A 19,365-nucleotide genomic window follows, 5' to 3' on the forward strand; every position below is an offset into this window, starting at 1 on the left:
GTCTGGAAAAACCCCAGCCTAGCAAGTCTCAAGGGCAGCCCTGGCCGCAAAAGGGGCTCATGTCACCTGGAGTATCTACCCGACAGGGCTCTGCCATCTTGCAAAAATAACAGGCAAAGTGAGAGGGATACCAGGGTACAACTGGGATGGGGATGCGCTGTTCACTGTCATGAATATTAATGCGGCATTCCCCGTGAGTGCCAGCATTCATAGCTTGTTGCTATTCACGGACTCATACCCGTGATGCCCCAGGCTGGGGTCTCCGCTGTGGCCTCTGCCTTCCCCTGCCCCAGGTCCAAGGGTGCCCATGGCCCATGGTTGTGTTCTTCGTCTCTGGGAGCCTGCTGGAAGGCGGGTGCTCCATCCTGCACCTGTGGTGCCTCCATTCCTGCCCACAGCCTGCCCGAGTGTGTGAGACCTGGGCAGGAGAGAGAGAGAGAGAGAGAGAGAGTGCGCACGCTTGCCCGAGAGCCCCCCCCCCTTCCCCGGGGGATTCACTCCCAAGTAGCCACACGGTGGATGTCTTGCTTTGGTTATGCAACCTGCATTTTAGACAAGGCCTGACAGCTTCCAGAGTGCTTTCACATGGCGCAGCCCTGGGCGGGGGGTTGCTTGTTTAGTTATACGCTGCTGGGAGCCGCTTACAGGAAATGATAAAATGGTAGCATGTACATTTAAAAAGCAGGGAAAATGTAAGATGAAGAAGGAAGTGAAGATGGGGTCGGGGAGTGCCTTCTGGACACAAGAAGCAAGTGAGGGACACAGGCAGAGATTATCCTGTTTTTATTTTTGTTGTTGATGTTTTCTGGATGGAGTACCGGCACACTGGGAACATGCCGGTCCTGGGAGTCACGCCCAGGCCTTCAGATGCTGGGACCACACTGTGTCCTGTGGCCCCTCGGGGACCTCGCCTCACCCCCTGAGGAGAGGTGGGTGGGACTAGAACACATCAGCGTAGTGATTATGAGCTTAGGTTCCGGAGTCCCAGAAGCCCCACTTACCATCTGTGTGACCTCTGCAAGTGTATTTACCTCTCTGAGCCTCAGTTTCCCCCTTTGTAAAGTGAGGATAGTAACAGTATGGACCATATAGGGTTGTTGTGGGGACCAAATGAGATAGCGCAGTACCCAGTAAGCATTCAGTACATGGTGGTTGGTCATTACTAATATTACTGATTAATGATTATCATAGGAACATTACCGTCACTGATATTATGACTTAAGCTTTTCCCTGGCAGTCTCTGGAGGGGGCTGAGTGGGCGGCACGTCTGGGAGAGGCAGGACCAGTGGGCAGGGGAGTGGAGCGCACAGGGAGGCAGAGTCTGGCCAAGGCAGGCCCAGAAGCTGAGGGAGCGACAAGGAGGGCGAGGGAATGAACGTGAGAGCTCAGAGGGGAGAAAGGAGTGGCTCTGAGAGACAGCCCCAGGGCGGTGACCGTGCTTCCTGTTGGGGCAAGTGCTGGCCCTTGAGAAAGACGGGCTGGGGCTGGCGGCTAAGAGGGAGCAGCTGGTCTAAGTGGGGCACCAGGGGGTGGGGGAGGGGGAGAGACAAAGGCAGAAACTGATAGAAACGCAGCTCTTCTCACCACATTACCGATGGGGCCCCCATCTTGACTGCTCAGGCTGTTTTGCCTATGGTAGGAAAGACGGTGGTTGGACATCATGGTGAACTTCCTATCTCAGGGATTGGTGCTCCTGGAGCAGGGGAGTGAGGGTAAGGGAGAACTTAGGTTTGTGATACCTCTCAGGACCTGAGAAACCCTAGAGCAGCCTGGACCCGGGGCTGGGTCTGCCTCCTCAGGGATGCTTTAAGTGGGCCAGCCAGCCACCCTGAACAAATGTATGTGCCCTCGCCTTCCTGCCTTCACACAGGGCAGCCAGGGAAGGCTGAGGGGTGGTCTGAGAGGCCCTGGGAGCTGGCCAGACTTGTTTTCCTTTGCAGTGAGGCTCTCCAGAAAGCACCAGTCCCAGGAACCGACAGCCGCTCACAACTCAGAATGGCCCAGCTGCCCCTGCTTCAGGGTCCAGTGGGTCTCCATCTGGGAGGAGAGGCTGGGAGGAGACGCCATGGAGTAGATGGACCTGGGGCCAGGGGCAAGGAGCCAGGGACGATGCTTTCCCACCCCCAGGGACCTCAAGTTGCCACTGCCATGGTTACGTCTGCTTCCTGTTTGATTCATCTCAAACAGTCGAAAGGGGGGTGCCGGCTCCCAGCTTGGGCCACCGCTGCGTGGGGCTGTTTACAACAGCCGCGTGTGGGATTCCCAGAAAGAGACTCCAAACCGGACATCCTGCGGCTGCAAAATACCCAGGTGTCAAGAGCTAAAAATAGCTGCCCCAGGGCCCCAGGCGCGGGGAAAGGGGCATGCTTGCTGCGGAGGCGGGAGGCGGGAGGCGGGAGGCGGGAGGCGGGAGGGCCGGCCTTGCAGCCCTCACATCCAGCCTCCTGCTCGGTGCACAGCTGCGCTCGGTGCACAGCTGCTGAGCGGGCAGAGCATCAGCCCCCTGCCTTGGACTGACCGGAGGCCTTTGTCAGGGCCGGCCCGCATCCCGGGCCACTCACCTGGGAGCTGAGCCCCTGCCCCTGCGGGCAGCTGGCCCCTCTGCCCATCCAGTGGCGCTTGCTTTGGGACACTAATGAGCGAGCCTCAGAGGGACTCGGGAGCTTCTGAAGAAAGGATATAGCAGGGCCCCTGAGAGCCTGGATGATGAAGCCGATGCTCCTCTAAGACCTCATCCTGTTAGTCTCCAGCCCCTGTTCCCACATATACTTCAAAATCGTTGCTTGGAAACTGCAAAGCCAACAGTCCCTATCTACAAGTGATTTGGGGGATTGTCTGCCCTGGGGGCCCAGAGACGGAAGAGGCAACTTCTGCCTTCTAACTCGCATGAGGGTTGGAGTTTACCACTAGCACAGGCCTCTGGGGGACTATGTGATTTTTTCAGTCTTCCCCTCTGCCCAGCCAGGTCCTGCTTTTGCTCTCCACCCACTGGCCTGTGGGGAGTGGAATTGCTAGGGAGGTGCAGTGAGGAGTACTGTTTGAAAGCATGGATTCTGGAGCCCAATTGCCTGGCTCAAGTCCCAGCTCAGCCACTTCCATGTTATGTGACTTCAGACAAGTTATTTAATATTGCTGGGCCTCAGTTGACTGATCTCTATAATGGGTGATAGGTGCCTCACACACAGTGCTGCTAATCTCAGATGACCTCTTCCAAGTCGATCTTCTTATCCTCTTATTACAGGTGGCACAGCCAATTCTTGATCAGGCTGCAGCGTGTCCCTGGCTCTCCCTGCCACTCACTGAGGGAGTCACAGTTTGAATCCAGGTCCATCTGACCTCAAAGCCAATGTCCTCTATGCCATGGACCCTCACTCCTATCATGTCTCATGGCGGGGATTTCCAGCCAGCTTGCAGCCCACTGGGTTCCGGATAAATCTGAGTAATAAACAGCTTGGTGCCAACATAATGAGCAATAGAATTAACAAATAGCAAGAGAATTTCTGGAAGAGGGACACGAGAAACTGTTGAAAGGGACTGAGTCTAGGGAAGTTCTAGGGAGTTGGAAGAGTGAGAAACTTCTGGTTTTATACTTTTGGGGGCTCTTTGAATTTTTTTAGTGTCTGCAAGTAATAGACTTTTCAGCTTTAAAAAAACACTGTAGGCTGTACCTTAAACTCCCTAAAGTGATAACCAGGTTTCCATCTCTTCAAGCCCTGGACCAGTAACCTCACACGGAGGCATGGAGTATCTGCTTTCGGGACTGAGCCCTTGGGGTTCCCCTGCACTGGTCTGGCCTGGCCTGGCCTGGCCGTAGCGACCTGCTGGGTGACCGTGACCTAGCCCCTTGCCCTCTCTGTTTCCCTCCCTGCGAAGTGACAGTGTTGGCCCACACAGTCTCTCTAAAGCCCCATCAGCTCCTAGTGAGTGAATTCGGGTGCTGTGACCCGAACGTCTTTGAGAAGCACTTTCCACTGCTCAGTCCTCACTCTGTGTCAGAGAGGCCACGCAACCACACTGTTCTCTCTTGTGCTTGTTTGTTCTTGGACCTTCCTGAAGCCCTTTCACCCCCAGCTTTCGTCTTCTCTGCCTGCCCCTACTCAGAATCCAGCTTTGTCCCACATGCATCAAGGGAAGCAGACCCGAGTGGACGGGGGCGTGGAGGGAGTCAGCCCTGGACCCGGGGCTTGGCCGCACCCCGGCCTGCTTTCGTCTGCCTGCTTCTCTTTTACCAGCTACTCAGGAGACCAGGGAGGGGGACACAGCCTCCACAAAGATGTTGGAGGCGTTGGGAGGGGGCTTGGTGGCGGTGCTCCTAGGAAATCCCTACCCTCTGACGCAGGGCCCACAGCGCCCGGAGAGCAGGTGGTCAGGCCAGGCTCGGGTTTCCAGTCACATCTGCTGGGCAGGTGAGGGCCTGGGGCAACAAGGGCGGAGTGGGTGATGGAGGCAGGCAGCTTGTACAGGTCCTTAGGGGACAGAAAAGTGGCGATTGTGTCTGCCCTGGAGGTTGCTGCGGGCTGGGGTGAATCCGCTGGGGGCAGGCTTTCTGGGCAAGATCAGGTGTCTGGCTGGGGAAGGTAACCTGGTAGGCCATGGGACATCAGCACCAGGTAAACTGCCTCTTCAGCCTGACTGCAGTTGCTTCCAAAGAAGATAGAAATAGGGGGTAGCCAGGATTCCAGAAAGGAGAGCTCTCTACCCCGGCCGCAAGCTGTGTGGAAAATGGTCCAGCCCTATGCCGTGTTCTCTGTCCCCAGGATCCATTCACTCCTGATTTTATTTCAGTCTGACCCCAAATGAGTGGTAACAGCACTCGGAGAGGGGCTTATGGGAAGAAAGGTCACCAAATTCATGCCAATGTCTGGGATGCCGGATGGTCAATTTCTGGCTTCAGTTCAGCCACTGACTGGGTGCCTTTAGGTAGCTTCCTCTCTCTGGGACACAGGAGAGCTGTTCCCCAGGTCTTATCTCTGTTGCTCTAGGTTCTTATGAACCCAAAGGCTCTCAGCACGAGCCCAGGTGGGTGGAGGAGAAGCAGAACATTTTCCCAGGCATGGCTTTTGGAAGCTGCCCCTGTCAGCAATACACACACACACACACACACACAGCTTTTCTGAACAGAGTTTATATCATAGATCATCATCACAGAACATCCCTTTGGGGCCCTGTAATAAGCACTACAGAGTTCAGGGCCATTAGGTTTTAGCCCCCCTGGAGGGTGCATGGTGTCCAGAACTGGTGGTTACCAGGGGAGCAGGGTGCAGAGAACCTAGTTCTGCTCCCATGCCTGAATGCTGCTGACCAGCCCGCAGGCGGGGTCCAAGGGAGGTAGGGAGCAGTCCCAGCAGGCCGGGACTAGAAGCTTGGGACTCTAGGCTGGACATGGTCTCTGGGAGCGCACCTAGAAGCTGAGTTCAGAAACCTCTTCTGGAGGAATAGATGCTGCAGAAGAAAGAGGAGGGCCTAAGAGAGCCCGGGTTGGGGGCTACCACATCCTGGGGAGGGGAGGCTGCCTCCCACACTACTGTTCTTGGGGCTTACGAACCTTGAGAAATATTCATGCCGTGTTCTCAGGGCCCAGGAGAGCATCACTGTGTTCGATTCCCCAGTTCCTCACAGAGCTTGCTGTGTGCCCAGCAAGGTGTTAGGTGCAGATGCTCCTGGCTGACCAGTGACCCCACAGAGACCGTGATGGACTGTCGAGGGGGTGGACACAGAATGGGTGCTGTGGGAGGTCAGGGTGTGCTTCATGAGGAGATGGGCCTGGGCTGGACTTCAGCAGATGGGCAGCATTTTAATAGGTAGATCAGCATTTCCCTACCAAATGTTGTCATCCAAAGCGCGGGCACTAGGGTGTGAGGGCAGTTGGTGGGAGTCTCTCTGTGCCGAGAGTTGCCCCCTCCCACGGAAGCGCCTGCCTGCAGGCAGTTCTCCCTTTCCAGCTTCTGGAAGAGGAACTGGGGCTGTCCCTTAGGCATAGACCCAACAGAGCAGTACCTGCCAGTTGTCCGTCAGAAAAGACCCCTTCTGCCCCACGTCTGGCCTGAAGAGGGCCTCTGTGTGTCCACCACATGTCCCTCCAGGAGGCCCCCCAGTCTCCTGGCTCCTGTTCCCTTGGCCCTGAGCTGCGATAGCAGGAAGGAAGGTAGCTTCAGGACTCACCTCTGTCTTTCCACCTGCCAGCCTCTGGGCCTCTCTCCTGCTGACCGGCGCAGGCCCTACTGTGGGGTTCCATGGTTTCTGAAGTGATGAAGGGGGCCCTGGCTGAGCCTAGGATCCTGGGAACCATGGCCATTTCCAGAAGGAAAGACTTCTTTTTCGGGTTATCCATAAAAAAGGCTGCATGGTTCTCTTTGGGGGCACAGAAGCTGCAGGACCTGAATGGGGCAGTAGGAGAAAAGGGGTTCCTACAGTGGGGTCCTTGACCTATGTGTTCTAGACCTGCCACTTCGAAGCTCCCACCAGATCTGACTTGATCTCCAAGCCATGACCCAGTCCCTCCCCCAACTGTGGAAGCCTCTGAGCAGGTGCCCACTCCCCTTCCAGGCCTGCTCCCCCACCATCTCCCTCCTGGCATCCTTAGCACAGTCTCGCCAGCCATGCTCTCCCACCTCACCTCCAGCCCTCTTCTTTCCCTTCGGGCTGTGGGAGCCTGGCTTGGCCACCCAGGGAAGATTGTATCTGAACACATCAGGGAGGGCTGAGGGCACTGTTGGGTAAACCTGGGCCTCCTTAGTTTCTTGCTGTGCACTGAGCTCCAACAGAGCGAGATATCTGAGCCGCTTGATAGATCTGATGAGAAAGACGGAGCTGGGGATTGCTCTCAACCAGCATCGTAGTCTGAGGAAAGGAATGGGGTGGGGTCTTGTCTTTTTGGTTAGCCTGCAGCAGAGGTGCCAGATTTGGAGCGCTCGGGCTGGAGTGGGGCCTCCTCGGGTGGTCCTCTCTCCTTCCCTCCTCCTGGCAGCCCCTTCACTCCATCTCTCTTCTCTCTACAGATGGGACCCAGGTGAGCCCGGGTGCCCACTGTCTCAGCCCCCCTGGCACAGGTAAGAGCAGGTCTGAGGGAAAGAGGGGGGGAGTGGAAGATGAGGCTAGATGGGACAGAAGGAGGACGAGGAGCTGAAGAGGGTGGTTCAGCAGGATAGCTGGCTGATCATCCAGAGAGTTGAGAGGCTGAGGTTCGGGGGAAGGGGGTGAAGTTGAGGTTTTATGGGGAAGGGGTGAGGAGGGGAGCGAGTGGTGAGAGAGGCAACTCTAGATCCAGGCTGGCCCCAGAGCTGGGAAGCACAGCAGGAAAAGGACAGGCAGGATGCTCTTCTTGTCCTTGCTCAGCACAGGGAAACAGGAAGGCAAGTAGGAAGCTGATATTTACACTCAGACCCCGGCCCTACATCAGGCTCTGGGCAAGGTGACATGTTCTTATGTATAAGTCCTGCGGTCCTCACACCGGCCCTGTGGGGTGGGCACGGCAGCCCTTGCAGGATGGCGAGATCCCTCGTGCTGCTCAGGTGGGAGGGGGCAGACCCCTCTGTGGTTCTCTCATCCTTCCTTATCTCCTCTGCTGTTGGGCTGTGCTGGGCGAGGAGGGAGTGGACTTCCTCAGTTTAGGATGTGCTTGTGGGGTCAGGGCTGGGGCTGGACTGGATGAGGGCTGCCCTCTCCTTAACTTCAATCAGATGCACTGAGGGCCTATGGGGTGCAAAGTACACCTGATGCGTAACAGTTAGCTATGGCAGGGAGAAAGGAAGGCCTGTATCCTCTCTGCTTCAGTCCTAGCTGTCAAAAGCTTACAGACAGGTGGGGATACAGGGTACACAAGTAAAAAGGGAAATAATAACAGAAGGCAATATGTGACCAGTGCTGAAGGAGGAGGTAACCGATGAAGGAGTTTCTTCATCCATTCAAGAAACATCAAGTTCACCACCTACTGTCACTGAGTCCTCCTGGGTGTATAATTTTCTAAAACTTAAAGACAGAAATTGGAAAAAGGAAAAGAAACATTAATGAACCCCATCTGTGTTCCGGGGCACAGAGGATATAGAGATTTATGCATCGGTTCAGTGTTTATTGCCTCTCATGTGCTGGATAGCGAGCAATAGGTAAAGCCAAGGCCCTGCCCTTGGAGCTTAACTCAGTCGTGGTACCTACCTCAGCGGTGCTGACAGGGCCCAGACTCACCAGCATGATGGAGACCCAGAGGAGGGGGGGATGCAGGGCGCTGCGCTGGGTCTGGCAAGAGGCAAGACTCCAGCTGGGCCTGGAAGTAAGGGCTGGATCTGAAAAAGTAGAATCGAGGGGTGAGGATGGCACCAGGAGGGGAATGTTGTGAAGAGAAAGTATGTGGGCTATGATGGGACAGGAGCTGATGGTGATGGGTGAGGTGGAAGGTCCGGGTTCAGATGCAGAAGACAAAGCTGAGAGAAACTAGGTTAGCATCAGATTGTGCAGACCCCCAAATGTTAAATCACCCCGAGAGGGCTTCCCAGGGTGGCAGGCAGAGCCCCCCCCCACGTTCCCAGCAGCCTTCTGTTTGGAGGCCATGGCAGTGCTGGGAGAGAGGGATGGGGCCGCCCGCAGTTTGTGTGGCTGAAGCTGCAAGTCCAGGTAGCTTGCCCTGGGGGCCCTGGGGGCCCTCTCACATCATCGGTGGCTGGGGGGATGTGTCACCCAGGAAGCCAGGATACCTGATGTGGTAGTGATGAGACCCGTCCTGGGGCTGGAGGGCAGTGACATCAGAGGCCCAGACTCAACCAGAACGAGAATTTGGGGTCCCTAGGTGGACACATGAACAAGGGGTGGGGGCATCAAAGCAGCGCATTGCCTGCTGTTGGCGCATCTGGGTGCCCAGCACCTCCTCTGGTCTCTTGACATCCAGAGAGTTGTGTGGGTACCTCCCTGCTCTACTCCTCTCTTGCCTCCATCTCATGGTCAGAACGTTAGAGCAGATACTGCTTTAGTGACAACCCACTGCAAGCCCCTCTTCCTTTGCCCAGTGAGAAACTCCCCAGGACGGGGAGGCGACTTCCTGAAAGTCAATGGGAAAATGGAGCCGGAGCGCTGGCCTCAGCAGGATCGGAACCTGAGCTCCCTCCACCCAAGCTGGATGGCCTTAGCCCGGTCCCTTCATTGGAGCCTCAGTTTCCTCGTTTGGGAACTGTTATAACTACCTCCCAGGGCCTACAGGAGTGATGAGGTGAAAGGGATTTGCAGCGCGTGTGCACGTCTGCTATGGCTGTTGAGATAATGGTTGAGTTGGGTCTGGAGGCTGGTTCCTGACATCCTGGAGGGTGCTTTGCCACAGTGCCTTCCAGTCCCCCCTCCACTCAGGCCCAGGGGACAGCCTGTAGCTGCCCCGATGGGGGACGCGCAGTGTTGGACCAGCTGAAGGGAGCCTCTCCAGAAAGCTTTCCCTGCTTGTGTGCTCTGTCCGAGGGCACTTGCTCCCAGCCCCACCGGCTCCCCGTTTCCTGCAGCAGCTCCACCTCTGAGCACCTCGGGATGTCTCTGGCTGCTGAGCCCGGCCTGGCCCAGCTGGCAGTGCTGGCAGAGAACCTGGTCTGGCAGCTAGTTATAAATAGCCCCTGCATCCACAGGCTTGGCAGGGTGCTCCTGGCGTGGGTGCAGGGGACACTGGAGAAGAGGCAGCTGAGCCTGCCGTCCTCAGCGTGCCAGGCCCAGAGCTGGTGTGAGGGTGCCCAGGAGCAGGCCCCTAGGGCATGGGGGCCGTGCAGGCCCACGGTGCGGACTAGGGCTGGCTGCAGGTTTGAGGCACTTCTTTACCGTGTGGCCTGGGATGGAGTAGGGAGGGTGGCGATTGTAGGGCCTATGATGCCCTTTGGGGTTGGAGGCTGAACAAAGGGGATTGTCTGTCCCATCGCTGTGTATCTGGGCACAGCTCATCAGGGGGCAGCTGGGCCAAATCCTCTTTCCAGGGCAGAAGAAGGGAAGAAGAGGGCAGGGCCCAGAAGGTACCACCAAAGGGCCCTCAGCTGATCTCGAAATCCTCACAGCCCCCAACACTGGCCTGGAGAGGCAACCTATTTGGTGGAAAAGCACTGTGCTTGGAGTCAGAAGGCTCCACTGAAATGCCACCAGCGGTGGACTGTGTAGTTTATGTGACCTCCTTTCTCGTGGGTGAAATGGAATTGAAAATACCTACCTTGCAGGACCGTGGTGAGGATGCGGTGAGGCAAAGGCCCCTGGAGGGTGTTTTGCCAACGTCAAGTGAATCTGAAGGAGGCTGATTAGGTAACCGTGCACCTACAGACAACCTTTCCGGCTGACCCCGCCCTCTCTCTGTGTCCTCAGGCTGCCCCGGACCCCGTGCAGACACACCAGGCCCCCAGCCCCAGCCCATGGACCTGCGGGTGGGCCAGCGGCCCCCGGTGGAGCCCCCGCCGGAGCCCACGCTGCTGGCCCTGCAGCACCCCCAGCGCCTGCACCACCACCTCTTCCTGGCAGGCCTGCAGCCCCAGCACTCAGTGGAGCCCATGAGGGTAAAGACACAGTGCCCCATACCCGCTGCGGCCTGTCCTCGAGCTCAGACCCAGCCCCCCTCCCTCCCTTCCGCCTCCCCAGACCTTGTCTCTGTCCTCAATCTTTGCCCCTTCCCGGGCGCCCTGCCCCCACAGCTCTCAATGGACACGCCGATGCCTGAGCTGCAGGTGGGGCAGCAGGAGCAAGAGCTGCGGCAGCTCCTCAATAAGGACAAGAGCAAGCGAAGTAAGGACGGAGGCTGCCCCAGCTCAGTGTCAATGCCCCCGCTGTGTGGGCGTGGGGGGGTCTGGAGCCACTCCAGCCCTGGTCTCCCTTTGCTTGCCTGGCTCTGCCTGTGAATATGGGTGGGGGTGAGGGGAGAGTCTGGAGACTTCACAGAAGGGGTGGGGCCTCAGGCTTGGCTCTTACCTCAGGAGTCCCTGGGGCACCTCATCCTGGGGGTGTGGATGGGGCAATGGGCAGAGAATGTTCCAGGGAGGCCACCTGTCCACTCACCTCCAGCCCACTCATGACTTCTGCCCCTGCAGGTGCCGTAGCCAGCAGTGTGGTCAAGCAGAAGCTGGCAGAGGTGATTCTGAAGAAACAGCAGGCAGCCTTAGAGAGAACAGTCCACCCCAATAGCCCCAGCATTCCTTACAGGTACTCCCTCCCTCTCCCACCTGCTCCCTGTGTCCCTGCCTGGCCATGCCTCCCCGTATGTCAGCCTGTGAGCACACACATACTTGCCCCTTCCTCCTTGGGCTGCCTGTCACCTGATCCTCACCCCTAATCATGCCTCTCCTGAACCCCTCTCCTACTGACACCGGCCCTCTTGTGTCCTGTAATTACCTCTCCCTACCCAACCTGAGGCCCTGCCTCTCTGCAAGGTACCCCTCCACCACCACCACCACCGCCACACACACGCACACCATACTGGCTTTCTTCTCTCTTTATGTCTTCCCTTGAGCACAAAATTATCCGGATTCCTAGAGCAGGTTCCTCCCATTGAGTTTGGCCCTCACCCAAGCCCTGCGACTCTGGCTCCTATGCCTAGATTGGAGGTCGGCATTACCAGGGGACCGCTGGTAGGATGGGTGGCCCAGTGCTGCCCCCTGGAGGTGGCCCTTGTTCCTGCCGGCCACGCATTGCCCAGCCCTGCTGGCCGCTGCCTGCCCTAGCAGGTCCCAAATGGTGGAATGAGGTGGCTGCCAGGCCTCTAGGCATCCCTGCTCCTCTGAGGCAGCCTTGGCGCTCACTCCACAGAACTCTCGAGCCCTTGGAGACGGAAGGAGCTGCCCGTTCTGTGCTCAGCAGCTTTCTGCCTCCTGTTCCCAGCCTTCCCAGTGACCCCCCAGAACACTTCCCTCTGCGCAAGACAGGTGTGTAGCACAGGCCGGGACCTTCCAGGGGAGCAAGGGGGTGGACCTTGGACGCTGGTCAGGAGTGTGGCGGGGAGGGGACCTGGCTGGGCGGGGGGTGGGGGGTTCTGCACACGGAGGTCTCTCTGGCACTGTCTTCTCTTGCCTGACTCAGAGATGACTGGGAAGGGGTAAGGAGGGGCAGAGACGGGGAGGGTAGGCTTGGGGCTAAGTAACGCCGCTGCCCTCGCAGTCTCTGAGCCCAACCTGAAGCTGCGCTACAAGCCCAAGAAGTCCCTGGAGCGGAGGAAGAACCCGCTGCTCCGGAAGGAGAGCGCCCCGCCCAGCCTCCGCCGTCGGCCGGCAGAGACCCTAGGGGGTGAGGCCCAGCAGGGTAGGCTGCTGGCAGGGGTCAGGCCCCGCCCAGGCAGGGGTGCCCTCCTCGGGGCTGCGGTGGGTGGTTGTTGGAGGGTGTGTCCTCCACACTCGCCAGAGGGGAGTTGAACGCCAGCCCTTGCTTTGTTGGCTACGCTGAAGTCCGCCTGGAAGGGCCACCTTAAAAATAACGTGTCCCCCTGGAGACCCGCGGGGACCTGCCTTCTTCCTGCCCTTTTGGGAAGAAAGCAAGAAGCAGAGCTCGCCCACTGGGGAAGGGGTTTGTTCCTGGCCCACCCTCCTGACCACGCCCCTGGCCACGCCCCTGACGATTTCTTCCCCTCCCCGACCCTCAGACTCCTCCCCCAGTAGTAGCAGCACGCCAGCCTCAGGGTGCAGCTCCCCCAATGACAGCGAGCACGGCCCCAACCCGGTCCTGGGCTCTGAGGTAAGGCCTTGCCCGGCTGGGCTCCCTTGGGGGCAGTTCTGAGGCTCAGCCGTCCTGTCAGCAAGCGGCCCGACCAGGCTGGGGCCGCAGCGTCTGGGCAGCCCCGACCTGAGCCTCCGGGGTGTCGGGGAAGGCGTACCCCGGGGTAGAGGTCTGGGACCAGTGACCCCTGCCCTGCTCCCCATGGCAGGCGCTCTTGGGCCAGCGGCTGCGGCTGCAGGAGACCTCTCTGGCCCCGTTCGCCTTGCTGCCCACAATCACGCTGGGGCTGCCCGCCCCTGCCAGGGTGAGTGGCTGAGGCGCCCTCCCCCATTCCACGCTCCCGAGATCGCTCACTCCCTTCTCCTGCTCCTCACCCGATGGCCTTCACTGTTCTCCCTGTGGGAATCTTCTCCCCTGTGACTGCGCCTTCTCTCTCCCCCAGACTGATGGTGACCGCAGGACCCATCCTACTATGGGCCCTCGGGGGCCGGTCCTGGGGAGCCCCCATGCTCCCCTCTTCTTGCCCCATGCCTTGGAGTCGGACGCTGGGGGCCCCCTGCCCTCTCGCCTGCAGCCCATTCTCCTCCTGGATCCCTCAGTCTCTCACACCCCTCTACTGACTGGTGAGTCCCACGGCTTCTCCAGGAGAGGGCCTGGATCCCTGCACCCTTCTAAGGGCCAAGCATGGGAAGGGTCCCATCCTCCTGCCCCCTTGGCAGCCCCCCATCCTCCTGTGCATCTCCCTGCGGAGTCCCTTCCCCCCAACCCTCTGCCCTTGCTTCTTTCCCTTCCTCCCTGCAGTTGGTTCCCTCCTTATGCCCCCTACCCCGTTCTTTCCAGTGCCCGGGCTTGGGCCCCTGCCCTTCCACTTTGCCCAGTCCTTACTGACCACCGAGCGGCTCTCTGGGTCAGGCCTCCACCGGCCTCTGAGCCGGACCCGCTCAGAGCCCCTGCCCCCAAGCGCCACCGCCCCTCCACCGCTGGGCCCCCTGCAGCCCCGCCTGGAGCGGCTCAAACCTCACGTCCAGCTGATCAAGGTGAGGGGAACTGGGTAGGGGAAGTGGTGAGGGGTTGCTTAAGTGGGCCCCTGGGGGCTGAAAGAAGGGACACTTAGGAGGGCAGAGACCTGAGGGCCAGAGGGGGCATGTCGCTCCTGGTGGCCCAGAGCTGTGTGGCCACTGGAGTCCCAGCAAGATGAGGGGCTGCCTCGCCCAGCCCACCACGTCCTGCCCTGCACTCTGCGCCCCAGCACGTTCCTCAGCAGGCATCTCCCCTCCCCAGAGGCCAGCCAAGCCGAGTGAGAAGCCCCGACTGCGGCAGATACCCTCAGCTGAGGACCTCGAGACGGACAGTGGGGCAGTGGGGCCAGTGGGGGATGACGGCCTGGACCACAGGGAGTCCAGCCATGGGCAGCATGAGGCCAGAGGCCCTGTTTCTCTCCAGCAGCACCAGCAGGTATGGTAGTGCCCAGGTGCCCCTTGGAAGGTGTAGTCAGGAGACTGGGGCCTAGTGATGATGGAAGGGAGGGACATAGGATATCCGTGCAGGCAGCAGCTCTGGGAGCCACAGTGGCTCTGCCAAATCCACACTGATGTACAGGCAGACAGACACATATGTGCAACCACGTACACATACACATGCGTGCACCACCCAGCAGCCTTCCAGTCTCCGGGTAAAGCCATGTCCCTTGTCCAGCAGCGAGACTGGCCTTTCACAGAGCCCTACACATTCCTGCCCTAGGACTTCTCTCCTGCGACCTGCAGTACCGTTTCCAGGAAGGTGCTAGGGCAGGAAGTGGGGTACAGCGGGGCCCGGGGCACTCCATCCAGAGGGTTCTCACCATGCGAGTCGAGCCAGGATATTTGTTTGCTGGGGCTGTTGTAACAAGCACTACAAACCAAGTGACTTAAACAACAGAAGTTTATTTTCCCACAATTCCAGACGCTAGAGATCTGAAATACAGGTGTTGACAGGGCGGGTTCCTTCTGAGGGCTGTGAGGGAAGGTGTTCGGGCCTCTCTCCTTGGTCTGTAGATGGCTGTTTTCTCCTGTGTCTTCATATGGGCTCCCTTCTGTCCATGTCTGTGTCCAGCTTCCCCTTGCATAAGGACAGGAGTCCTATTGGAGCTCACCCTAATGACTTCATTGTAACTTGATTACCTCTATAAAGACCCTTTTTCCAAATCAGGTCACATTCTGAGGTACTGGGGGTTAGGAGTTCCTTCATAAATATGAGGTGGGAGGGGGACGCCGCTCAGCCCGTAACACGAGGTAACAGTACACACACGTGTGTGGTCACGCAGGGCCCCGAGTCCTTGGGTTGTTGGCAGTCCTTGGAGACAAGGAGATCCTGGACAGGGCTGGGCCCAAGGCCTCTCACCCATTTTGGCTTTGGAGTCCTGAGGGCCCAGGGAGCTCTGGTGGAATAGGGTGCTGATCTTTATGGGGGTTAATGGGGGCAGGGAGCTGAGAGAGTCAAAGGCCAGAGCCCAGTGGGAGGCAGAGTCAGAGGATTATCCAAAAAAGAAGCCTGCCTGGAGGTTTCCAAGGCCATAGGCAAAGGCAGATGGAGCAGGACCCTGAGACCCGGGAGACTGAGGCCCCCTGTGTCCCTCAGGTGTTCCTCTGGGAGCAGCAGCGACTGGCCGGGCGGCTCCCCCGGGGAGGCACTGGGGACTCTATGCTGCTTCCCCTGGCCCAGGGCGGTCACCGGCCCCTGTCCAGGGCTCAGTCATCCCCAGCCGCGCCCGCCTCACTGCCTACCCCGGAGCCCGCCAGCCAGGCCCGTGTCCTGCCCAGCTCAGAGACCCCCACCAGGACTCTGCCCTTCACCACAGGTGAGGCCCGGATTAGAGGGGCAGGAGGAAGGGGCTAGGGGCACACAGGGGTTTGGGGCATGAGTCCACGTCTGTGTCATGGTTCACTCAAGACATTTTTTGAGGCCACGTTCTTAGTCTTGGGAGATCCACCCAGCATCCCATGGAGCAGATGGATCAGGTGGCTGTTCTTATTTGACAACTGAGGAGACCCAGGCTCAGGAAAGTGACGGGGACAGGCTCGTGGTCACAAGCAAGCTGGCAACCTGGCCAGGCTAAGAATTCGGGCCTCCTGACAACTAGTTCAGGGCATTCAAAAATTATATTTATTATTGTTGCTTTGCCCGTGAAAAGAACTCAAAAGCATTTTAGAGACTTTGAAAAACAGAAAAAGCATAAGAGTAGAATAAAAATCACCAACCAGTATCTCACCACCCAGGGGCAACCGCTCCCCCCCATAAACGTGGCCATATTTCAGGCCAGTCTTTGGCCACATGTATAATGCATATCATATATACTGTTCATTGTGGCTACGTTTTATACCCCGCTTTATTCAGTTTATACGTTATGAACACTGTGAAATAATCTTTAAAAATAGTATTTTATAGTATGTCATCACAGTATTTTATTTTTGTTTAAGTGTTTTTTATTGGTTGGGCAGTTAGGTGGCTACTCATTTTTCCTCACTTGAATTTCCTTGAACATAAGTCTTCCCTCATCCCTGGGCTTGTCACTGAGGGTCGCTCTCCAGGAGTGGCGTCCCTGGGTCAAGTGGTGTGAGCATTCTGACGATCACTGATGTCCTGAGATGTGCGGAAAGTGACTTCGCACTGGCGGTGTGCAGGGCCCTCTGAGCATCTGGCTAGTCAGGCTGGAATGGTCACTTCCCCAGAACTGCATCTGTCTTGTCACACGGCCCAGTGTCACCATGGGCTTCCCAGCTACCAGGATGGCGCAGGAGGGACTGTGTGGGTGTGTGTGGCGTGTGCCTGGCCTGGCTCCAAGTGGGTGCCATCTGCCCTCACCGGGGTGGGGGTGTGGGTGGCGGCGGGGACTCCCTGGGGTCCTGGCCCTGACCCCGGCTCCCCCCAGGGCTGGTCTATGACTCGGTCATGCTGAAGCACCAGTGCTCCTGTGGGGACAACAGCAGGCACCCAGAGCACGCGGGCCGGATCCAGAGCATCTGGTCCCGGCTGCTGGAGCGGGGGCTCCGCAGCCAGTGTGAGGTGAGGAGGCAGGTGGGGGCTGCGGGATAGGAAGAGGTGCGGGTCCTGGAAGGCAAGGGGCTGGGAGGCCCTGGAGCTGGGGTGAAATGAGGGGCCGGCAGGGTGGTGGGAACCGCAGGGGACGGGCTGAGCAGGGACTCAGGAGCTCTGTGGGTCCCTCCTCAGTCTCTCCGGGGCCGGAAGGCCTCCCTGGAGGAGCTGCAGTCGGTGCACTCCGAGCGGCACGTGCTACTCTATGGCACCAACCCGCTCAGCCGCCTCAAACTGGACAATGGGAAGCTGGCAGGTAGGGGCCTGACGGTGCTGGGGCCCCCGACTCCCCTGGCTCACCCAGCCCACGTCTCCCCTGTGCTCTGGACTCGCTCTGCCCAGCCTGCCCCTCCAGCATCCTGGACGTCCCAGGCCACCCCTTGTCCCTCTGCTGCCCACCTGCACGCCCCACCGCGAGCCCTGTCTGCCCTCCTCTCAGCCCCTGCCCTGGGCCTCTCCCCGCAGGGCTCCTGGCTCAGAGGATGTTCGTGATGCTGCCCTGTGGCGGGGTTGGGGTAAGTGTGCCGGGCTCTCGTGCGTGCGCAAGGCCACGGGCTCTCAGTCTCCTCCCTTCCGTTCTCCCAGGCCCAGCCCCTGCCTGCTTGTTCCTGTGGTTCTGCCTGACCCAGCGGGCCGGGGGCTTTCCCCCACTGTCCCTCTGCCAGCTGGAAGCTCCTGGTGGTGGGGCTGTCCTCCTGAGCGTGGAGCCCGTGCCTTGCACTTAGAAGGCCTCGAGTAAATGTCAAAGAGGCTCAAAGAGCGGGGCCCAGCCTGGGGTTTGGGGTTGTCTCCCTTCACGAGACCCCGGTAGTCAGGATGGGCCACTCTGCACCGGCCTCCTGGCCAATTTGCCTCCCTGGAGTGGGCCTCCAGGCAGAGTCCGGGGTGTCTGGCCTGGGGGGTGGGGGTGCCTTCAGCGTCCTTTGCGACCCAAGCACATACCTCCCATGCCCCAGCTTTCCCCACTTCCTCTTACCTGCCTGCAGACTTCGGCCCCTCTGGCAGTGCTCTCCTCTCCTAGAATGGTCCCTGCGATGGTTTCCCCGGCCGGGTGCGTGGAGGCAGGGGATGGAAGCCCAGTTCTGGAGGGACGTGGGAGCTGTAGCTGGGGGGCTGTTTGGGAGCCAGTCAGCGCCCTGTTCACAACTTCCCATTTCTTGCCACTTTCTGATTTTTCCAACTGTTGTTACTTCTGTTTTCTCCTCCCTCCTCTCCCTCTCTGTCTCTGTCTCTCTCTCTTTCTCCAGCCTCTTGCGACTCTCTCTGCCTTCCTCGCCTCTCTCGGTCCGCCTCGCCCTCCCCATCTCCCCATCACGCCCCCCGGCCCCTCCCTAGCCTTGAGGCCCAGGGACTGGGTTTGGGGGGCCTCCCAGCCTGGGCTAGGGGCCCCGAGTGGAAGACAGTGGTGCAGACGGCCCCTCGAGCTCCGACCGTCCCGAGGGCCTGAGCAGAGTCAGCTGGGGCTTAAAACCCTCTCCAGGCCCAAACCCCAAGTCCCGCCCAGGTAACGCCATGCCCCCTTCTCTGACTGGGGAGGCAGGCGCCATGTTGCCGGCAGAGTGCTGGCCAGATGCGGGCTGGTGATATGGTCTAAAGCTGGGAAGGAGAAGCCATGCTGGGATTGGGGGACACAGGAGGCCTTGCCTTTGGGCGGTGGGGCCCTGGGGAGGCAGCGCTGTCTGCCCAGCTCCCTGCCCTGGGGTCCTGGCCATGGGGTGGGCACTGCCCCACGGGCCCTGGCTCTTGTGGGAAGCCTTGGATGATGCGGGCCCTGACTCTGGCCCCCGCAGGTGGACACTGACACCATCTGGAACGAGCTGCACTCCTCCAACGCGGCCCGCTGGGCTGCCGGCAGTGTCACTGACCTCGCCTTCAAAGTGGCCTCCCGCGAGCTAAAGGTGGGAGGTTCAAGTGGAGGGTGGGCCAGCCACGGAGGAGGGAGGCGCAGGATGGGGCAGCGGGAAGGACCCAACACCCCAGATGTCACACCCCTCTTGGACATCACTGTAGGGTTTTAGAAGGGAAATTGAGAGCTCAGGGGACCACGATGAGATCTGAACCCTAGGCTCATGTTCCTCGATGGAGACTCAAGCTACTGTGACCCTGGCCCTGTGGTCTCTAAGAGACACAGGGTCATGAGCATCCAGGATCGGTTGACACAGACCCACTGTGTGACCGCGGGCGAGTTGCAGAGCCTCTCGGGAGCCCCGTGTGTTGGCAGATTAGTTCTCTGCGGTGCTGGGGTTTTACAGACTGGGTTAGCCCCCGTGCTCATTTGCTCTGGGCCGGGCACCTCACGGGGGCCTGTGCTGAGGTCCACACCCCCTGCTGTTCAGGAGCTCATAGCCGAGTCCTGGCTCTACCACAACCAGGCAACTTCACATGTGTTGTTTAACCTGCCTCAGCACCAGGTTTCTTCTGTCTGCAAACTAGAGATAATAATAATGTTTATCTTACCGAGGTGTTATGAGGATTAGGTAACGTTTACCTCAGAGCCGTTGTGAGGATGAAATCCAGGGCTGAGCACAGTGCCAGGCACAGAGATTTTGCCCAAGAAAAAAGCTGTGGTTATTACAAAGTGTTAACAGCCAGGACCCACTGGGGTGGGAGGCTATGTGTTCACGGTCTGGGGCCGAGGACAGGGGAGGGCAG

The 19,365-nt window shown here is 59.0% G+C and overlaps 1 protein-coding gene across 9 annotated transcripts in view; it reads left to right on the plus strand.

The window, feature by feature from the left end:
• HDAC7 (histone deacetylase 7) overlaps positions 1-19,365 on the plus strand; it is a 34,865-nt gene that overhangs the window by 8,574 nt on the left and 6,926 nt on the right. For 3 of the 9 annotated variants that reach the window (XM_074374971.1, XM_074374973.1, XM_074374974.1), the window contains exons 2-17: positions 6,999-7,049; positions 10,312-10,499; positions 10,635-10,725; positions 11,028-11,139; positions 11,743-11,858; positions 12,091-12,231; positions 12,569-12,660; positions 12,851-12,946; positions 13,085-13,265; positions 13,483-13,679; positions 13,924-14,097; positions 15,259-15,478; positions 16,550-16,683; positions 16,849-16,969; positions 17,179-17,228; positions 18,504-18,611. In XM_074374971.1, the coding sequence (XP_074231072.1) occupies positions 6,999-7,049; positions 10,312-10,499; positions 10,635-10,725; positions 11,028-11,139; positions 11,743-11,858; positions 12,091-12,231; positions 12,569-12,660; positions 12,851-12,946; positions 13,085-13,265; positions 13,483-13,679; positions 13,924-14,097; positions 15,259-15,478; positions 16,550-16,683; positions 16,849-16,969; positions 17,179-17,228; positions 18,504-18,611 (2,072 nt within the window). The remainder of the gene's footprint in view (positions 1-6,998; positions 7,050-10,311; positions 10,500-10,634; positions 10,726-11,027; positions 11,140-11,742; positions 11,859-12,090; positions 12,232-12,568; positions 12,661-12,850; positions 12,947-13,084; positions 13,266-13,482; positions 13,680-13,923; positions 14,098-15,258; positions 15,479-16,549; positions 16,684-16,848; positions 16,970-17,178; positions 17,229-18,503; positions 18,612-19,365) is intronic. The other 6 variants (XM_074374975.1, XM_074374976.1, XM_074374977.1 and 3 more) reach the window with 4 other exon arrangements.

This window comes from Camelus bactrianus, chromosome 12 (assembly GCF_048773025.1).
Source record: "Camelus bactrianus isolate YW-2024 breed Bactrian camel chromosome 12, ASM4877302v1, whole genome shotgun sequence".
Classification (NCBI taxonomy): Eukaryota; Metazoa; Chordata; class Mammalia; order Artiodactyla; family Camelidae; genus Camelus; species Camelus bactrianus.